The 7,400-nt window shown below is 35.3% G+C and overlaps 1 protein-coding gene across 1 annotated transcript; it reads left to right on the top strand.

Annotated features, from left to right (window-relative positions):
* The first annotated feature begins 1,830 nt into the window (after positions 1-1,830).
* LOC117402695 (calcium homeostasis modulator protein 6-like) lies at positions 1,831-6,325 on the top strand. Its single transcript, XM_059024583.1, has 2 exons — positions 1,831-2,590; positions 4,519-6,325. The coding sequence occupies exons 1-2, from the start codon at positions 2,051-2,053 to the stop codon at positions 4,912-4,914; spliced, it is 936 nt and encodes a 311-aa protein (XP_058880566.1). The 5' UTR covers positions 1,831-2,050; the 3' UTR covers positions 4,915-6,325.
* The last annotated feature ends 1,075 nt before the right edge of the window (positions 6,326-7,400 follow it).

The raw sequence follows: 7,400 nt of genomic DNA, 5'->3' as shown, positions 1-7,400 counted from the left end.
TATCTACTAATGTTATATATAGCATGAGCTTTTTAGACTTGTGGGAATTCCCTTGAATTTTTATTGTGACTCCTCAATAAAAAACTTTTTTTGTTTGTTTGTTTGTTTGTTTGTTTGTTTTGTTTAGTTTTTATGGCTCCTTAAGAAATTGGTATGGCTCATCTACAACATGATTTTGATGGTGGCAGTATACACACTGTAATGTTGATACATGGTTATGAATGTGTGAGCCCCGGGGTGCCTGTCTTCATAAATTCTGATGACAATGTTGTGTTTTAAAATGTTTAATACAAAAAATACTAATCTCCTCCTACAAGCCATTACACAAAACAGTATGTTGTGAAAAGATGTGGCATTAATTAATTTTACAGTACAACACAACATAATTTTAGCCACTGATCTAATTATATGGCCTACACCCTAACCTTGCAAAACAAGTCATCTGAGTTGTCTGTGGCTCATTCATCTGATTAGTAGCTAAATTTAGAGCAGAGATGCCATCTATGGGGTTGATTTGATCAACCTATAAACTGGAAGTAAATAGAAATATAGTTAAATAAAAGTAAATATCCACAACCATCTAGAATAGATAACTTTAGCATGGATCTGTTAAAAACAATAAAGTGTTTATTCCAAAATCCAATTGTGTGTGTCTAATATTTTACTTACTGTGTGTTTATTGATCAAGGTAACCGGCTACAATTTAAACTTTAATTCAAAGTTTTGATACAAACTATTAGTCTTGCTCTTGCAAAGTTTCTTCTGAAGACTCATTTGTGATTTACTGGCACTTTCAAACTATAGCATCCAAAAGGGAAAGCAGTTGCAGTTCTTAAAGGTATACCAACAAAAAAAATAATATTTCCCCTTCCAGAAGCACATCATGTTAAGTCATATTACAGACATATACTTGTTAATTGCATAGGCCATGTGCCTACTGTAACTGTTTTATCCAAATACCAGCATATGCAATTATCAGTAACATATACAGTGTAATACATTTAATTGTTATAATTGCATACAATTGTGAAGTACATTTCTTTTGAAAATGTATGTTCCTTATTCTGGTTAAATGAAAATGTATGTTCCTTATTCTGGTTAAATGCACAATACAATGTTGGGGAACAAAATGTTTTAAGACCAAAAAAAAAAAAAAAAAAACTTTAGAAAATGCTCTAAAATTAAAAATGTACCTTTAAAAAAACCTCTGCCCATTTCTTTCCTCCAATTTGCTCTGAACAGAAACGTGACACCTCTGATCTGGTAACACTGATGGAGAGTCAACCTATCAGGAAAAGGGACACTGAACAAAGAATGCTATGGAACATTTAATGGACTGTTTGGGACTGGCAGACTGATGCCAGGAGGAGTGGGATCCCTTACCACGAGGAGTGCATTAGAAGTAAGTTAAGAGACTGGTTAGCATTTGTATACAGTGCACGGTTGTTTTGCGTGGTCGAGGCCTACAGCAGCCAAGTGCATTCAGAAGTCTGTAAACAGTTTATTGCAGCCTCTTCTTTTATTAGCTTAAAAGGGACTGCCAGCTGCTACATACATACAATTAACACATTAGCATTTATAAGCAAGTTGTTAAAATAGACTACTTGTTAACAAAGTAAAAGAAAAGTGTTGTTTAATAAATCAGATTAAACGGGTACCATGTTGTTATTACACAATGTGTACAGTACCAGTACTTTATCTTTGTGTCTGATGACAAAATGTATGTTTATTACATCAACTATAAAGTGTTTTCATGCACTTATAACAAGGTTGCATGTAATTAGACCCCACATAATTTTCCAAAGGCAACAGGTAGAATGATAAATTGAAATGTCCCCTTTCACAGAAAAACAAAAAACAAACAAACAAGCATGACTCATAAACTTAAATCCGTTACTAAGGAAGCTAGATTTGATTAATAACGATGTTTCCATTGAAAAGAGTAATTTTAGGAAGTAGTACGCCAGCACGTTAAGGAAGTTAGAGTGAGTAAGGTACCGGTAAATAACGGCAACCTGTTCAGAGCAGTCGGTGTATCAACAAAGCACAGATGGAAAAGTTTAAAGCAATTCTCAATTTGGTTCAGAAGCAGCAGACGACCCTAAGTTTTGGGTTTGTTGCTTTGTTCACAGTTGGGGGAGAACACATCTTTTCATCCGTTGTCTTCAGATGTCCTTGTAGTTCCTGGAACTTTCTCTACGGCTGTGTTTTTCTTTTGGTGCCTTCTCTCGTGCTGCTGTTGCTGGGTTACCTGCTCAGCCGTAAAACATGGAGGCTTCTAACTGGCTGCTGTATGAATACATCCAAGATATTCAAGATGAATAATATTTGTGGCACTGTCAAAGTGCTCGTACAGATTACTGTAAATGCATTGGTTGCACCGCTTACCTGGGTTGCGGTAGCACTGCTGCACGGTAGCTATTATGAATGTGCTATGACTGGTTTTAACAATACAGCATACATTCACAAGGTATGCGATGGCAAGTCCAAATGTTTTCAAGACTTTCATAAGCTGCCTTGTGACGGTAAGTCTTCTTTGTCGGCATCTGACAGGGAGGATGTTTTACTGGCGATACGAGCGCAGTCACAGGTAAGAAACTTTCGATTATTTTATTTTTTATTTCAAGTTCATAGTTTTTGTGTGTGTGTGTGCTTTGTTTTTTAAATTTTGCTAGGTCTGGGATTTTATTATTATTATTATTATTATTATTATTATTATTATTATTATTATTATTATTATTATACTTTAACATTACTACATGTGTTTTTGTACATGTACGTACGGTGCAACAAGACAATTAGAAAAGCTACAGGTATTTAATATTTGAATAAATGTATTAAATAGTGTTTTCAATTATCAGTTTTATGTGCACACAATAGCATTTTGTGGGATGAAATACACATTCTGTGGGACAGAATACACATTTTGTGGGACAAAATGCTAATTATGTGCACAAAATACCATTTTGTGAGACAAGATGCTAATTAAGTGCACAAAATACCATTTTGTGGGACAAAATAAACATTCTGTGGGACAAAATGCTAATTATGTGCACAAAATACCATTCTGCGAGACGAAATGTTCATTCTGTGGGACGAAATGCACTTTCGTGGGTCACATGACTATTTGTGACATCATCATGGCGCACTGTCACTGTCAATGTGCAGATTGCATGCTTTTCTATGGAATAATGGGTATCACGTCTGACTAACGTTAGCCTTTTTTCAGTGTTTTTGTCTGACTTTTCTCCTCCCCTTTACAAATTCAAATGATGATTATTGAGTCATTAGTGTCTCAACAACAATGCAAAAATGTGTCATTTCTGTGCTCTGTTTTGTTTCACATCATGGTTTTTCAAAATGTAACTTTGCTACACAGTTGACACAGTTTTTCTGTTTATATCCCATGTAAAAAAAAATAAATAAATAAAAAAAGCTTCTTCTGAATAGCGCAGTTATCTAGTTTACATTACATAAATATAAACGCTGATAAACCTTGTCACAATTCACACATTTCTCAGTTTTAATCAGGAAACAAAAACACCACGGGGAAAATCATAAACTATAACTTAGGGCTGCTAGTAAACAAACAATGTTACTTAATAATAGATTTTCACGTTCCTCACCCAATCAGAGTCCTGTACAGCCATGTGGGGTCATGCATCTGGTGACCCCCGTGTAGACTGCCTGATCCAGCTCCAAGTTCCAGCACCCTGCCGCATGGTGCAAGTAGTCAAGTCCCTCAAGTTAAGTTAGGGAATGCAATACAGACACAGACAAAGCCGGCCTGCCTGCACCCACTGCTACAATAGTATTTAGGGTGTATACAGGAGATCTCGTATTTCAAAAAGCCAACAGTAAATAAGGGAGATGCAAGTTCTTCTGTTTCATGAAGTTCATTTGACTCTGTTTAATTTCCCATAGTCTAGTACAGCTTGCATTTATTTTGGTTAAAATGCTGTTACCTTAAACGTGTATCCTGAGGACAGAAGTTTTGCAGACTTTTGAAGTAGTTTTTAAACCTGCACATTTTTTTGTCAATTGCCATGCATAAAGACTGCATATTGTTTTATCTATCTAAAAATGAGAGAATTACATTATTTTGTGAACAAGTGTTACAGTAGTAGCACGCCACTCTGAATGTTTACTCAGATGTACAGTAGGTATCTAACATTTACAAATGTGGTTAAACATATATAGGTGTTATATATATATATATATATATATATATATATATATATATATATATATATATATATTTGTGCAATACTTATTGCTCTATTTTAAAATTAAAAATCCATTAACATACATGTTGTTGTAATTCATAAATACAAGTTACACATCAAGGCTTCTCAAAACAACATTTCTGATTGTTTAATGAGGATTCTCAATATGTTTTAAAGTTAAAACATTTAAAAAATGAAGCCTGTTAGTAAATTAAATAAATAAACCTCGACACAAGTGTGCCTTAATTGCTCATTGGTATTTTTGTAACTAAACATGTTTCAATTGGTGTAGGTGCTGGGATGGATGCTGATAGCGAGCATCATGGCCGTTGCCCTGGCCTTTACCTGTGTCACCCGGTGCTGCTCCCCCGTCAGTTTTCTTCAGTTCAAATTCTGGATGTCTTACATGCATCAGGAAAACGAGCTGTTTGAAAGCCTTGCCACAGAACATGCGAAGAACCTTGCCCAACAAAACGTCAGGAGCTTTTTTGAATCAACAGAAGCTCCTACAATGGAGACGCCTGACAACAAAGCATGGGAGAAAATCTCAGCCCTGTACAAATTTAGTACTAAAGATTATTACTACAGCACTTTACACAAATATGTTGAAAGCTGTGGTGAAAATCATAAGAAATCAAGATGGTCCGGAGAATGTGATTTAAAAAATCCTACTTCTGAACTTTGTTGATGGATCACATTGTTTGTGAAGGCGTGATTTATCAAAAGCATGAATCAGAGAAGGGCAACTCCATTTTATTGGGCCATTTTTCACCAGGTTTAACAGGTGTTGAGATCAGTAACTGGTTTAGGATCTAAATAGAGGTATTATGGGTTAATTTAGGAACTAGAAACATGGTTACAACAGAGACCTGGTAGGGCCAGAGTTGCCCATACCTGTACTAAATTAAGTCACTTAATACACTTCCAAAGTGCTGATACATATGTATTTTAACTAATGGGGGTGGGGGTCAGTTATTTTTTTAGTAGTAATTAATAATTTTTTATTAGTATTTGTCTTAGCTGTTGGAAAATGGATGTTGTCTTTCCTGGTAATCTGAGACTACCATACTCCTTAGATCACACTTTTGGGTTGATAGTTTATGATGTTTTTAACACACACAACTAAGATTCATTACGGTCTTTACACCAAGGAAAGGAACAGTAAACTGTTACATTTGACTAAACTACAAACAAAAAACTTGGGAACACAAATCCCCAAAATGTTACTTCCTGTTGCTAGATTTGTTGAAAAACTATAAAAATAAACCTAAATAAGTAATTTCAAAATTGTTCAGAACAGTCTTTCACCATCTGCACCTGTACATAGAGTAGAGAAAATGGGACCATGGGATTCATAGATTTTTTTTACATCTTTCCACCTGGGGTGAAGACAACAACAAACCCTGTGGTATAAGACAGAAGCCTTGAACATGTGTGTTCCTTTAATATTACTGCATAGTCTACCATGGAGTGTTTTATAGATTTAAAGGGTTACTAGTTTTGTAACATTAGCAGTTGTCATTTTCTTTTCATTAAAAAATATGCAAATATTACTTTGCTCTAAAAATCTGGTCCATTTTGATTTCCTTTACAGTCATGTTGCTTAATTCAGTAATTTCACTGGAAACTGTAGACACCACAAAATAAAGCATTAAAAAGGTCTGTAAGGAAACTTCAATCCATATTTTTTTTTGAAGGACTAGTTCCATATTGCCTTGATGTGTTTAATTACTTTTTTTTCATAAGTCAGTGTCAATGATTTATTTTGTTTTGTTTTTCAAACACCTGTACTGTTTAATATTACACTTTGTTCACCACTGTTTAAGTACAAATAAAAGCTTTTTTCAACAGATCATTGATGAAGTTGCTGAGATGTCTGGCACAAGCTAAAATAAAAATTGTGTGTGAAATATTTATAAACACTACGCATGCCATGTGACAGTCCCAGTTTTTCTGTATGTGGATCTTATATTCAACTCGAACTACCACTGACCCTTTTTATTGGAATTCAAATGTTCCACCCTCTGATTCAATGAGTTCCACCCAATCACAATACAAGCTGCTTCCAGAATATGATGGGCTGTACCTCTAGACAACTGTAACTGTAAACAACACATGCATACAGGATACAGTACAAAGATGTCAAAGATACCAGTGAAACACAGCTTTACTGATGACCCTCAACCAACACTTACAGATTTGATAAATTGATATAATGTATAGTAGACCCTCATATTGATGTGATACACCCATCCAAAATCTCTTTGTACCAGATATTCTGTATTAGATGGCTTGAGTCAGATGAAAAGGGTAAGCAGTAACAGAAGCCATTTTAATTCATTTTTTGTTTGTTTGCTTTACTCTTGCTAGTCTATGGTGTTTGTAATCATTTTGAGTGGTTATGTTCCTAAAATATTACATTTTTTCATTTATCATCTAAGTCTGCCTTTACCTAGCTTTGAGGCTGCTGTGAACCTGCTTATAACTGGGTAGAGACAATGCCTGGGCTGAACAGTCTTCCTCCAGAGAAGTTCAAAGGAAGAGGCGCAGAACACAGAACCGCTCCTAATGATTGTAAACACATTAAAATTGTAAAGGAAATGTAAATAAATCTAATAAAAAAAACATTTGAAGTTACTTACTCTTTATGTTTGCATGGTAAGTAAAATAGACAAACCATGAGCTATTCAGGATAAGAAAACCAGAACTTGTGCTAATAAGAAATACAAAAATAAATGGTAAGGTCTTGATTATCCAAGTACTAATAAGGCTAAAACTTTACCACAGTAAAGAGTGATGTAAGTGTAGGCACAGTGCAAACTGATACGTATTGGCCTGCCCTTTTTAGCATGACATCCAGAAATGTGCCTAGGACTCTGGAAAAGGTGGATTGTGCTATCCCTCTAGACATTCCAAATGTGGTCTAAAAGGAACCAGCGGCTAATTAGTGCAGAGAAGACAGCACTATCACATGTGCAGTGATAATGGTCCCTAGATTGACACTGGGGTCTATCTTATCCCTCAATTCAGCTATTAGGTCTAGGATGACCTGTGGAGACGATAACACTTTAGCACTGCATCCTCCAGCATCCCAAACAAAGGGACCCTGGAATTGAATATGTGGGGCCTTCATCTCCTCCAAACTTGTTCCTGTCTCACTTCAACAAGAGCCAA

The sequence above is a fragment of the Acipenser ruthenus genome, chromosome 5 (genome assembly GCF_902713425.1).
Source record: "Acipenser ruthenus chromosome 5, fAciRut3.2 maternal haplotype, whole genome shotgun sequence".
Classification (NCBI taxonomy): domain Eukaryota; kingdom Metazoa; phylum Chordata; class Actinopteri; order Acipenseriformes; family Acipenseridae; genus Acipenser; species Acipenser ruthenus.
The sequence above is the reverse complement of the archived record's forward strand: the minus strand, read 5'-3'. Positions and strand labels throughout refer to the sequence as shown.

Excerpts from the sequence above, each read along its gene's own strand:
- LOC117402695 (XM_059024583.1), top strand. The coding sequence starts at position 2,051 with ATGGAAAAGTTTAAAGCAATTCTCAATTTGGTTCAGAAGCAGCAGACG. Across the intron at positions 2,591-4,518 it reads CGATACGAGCGCAGTCACAG|GTGCTGGGATGGATGCTGAT; the intron begins GTAAGAAACTTT and ends CAATTGGTGTAG.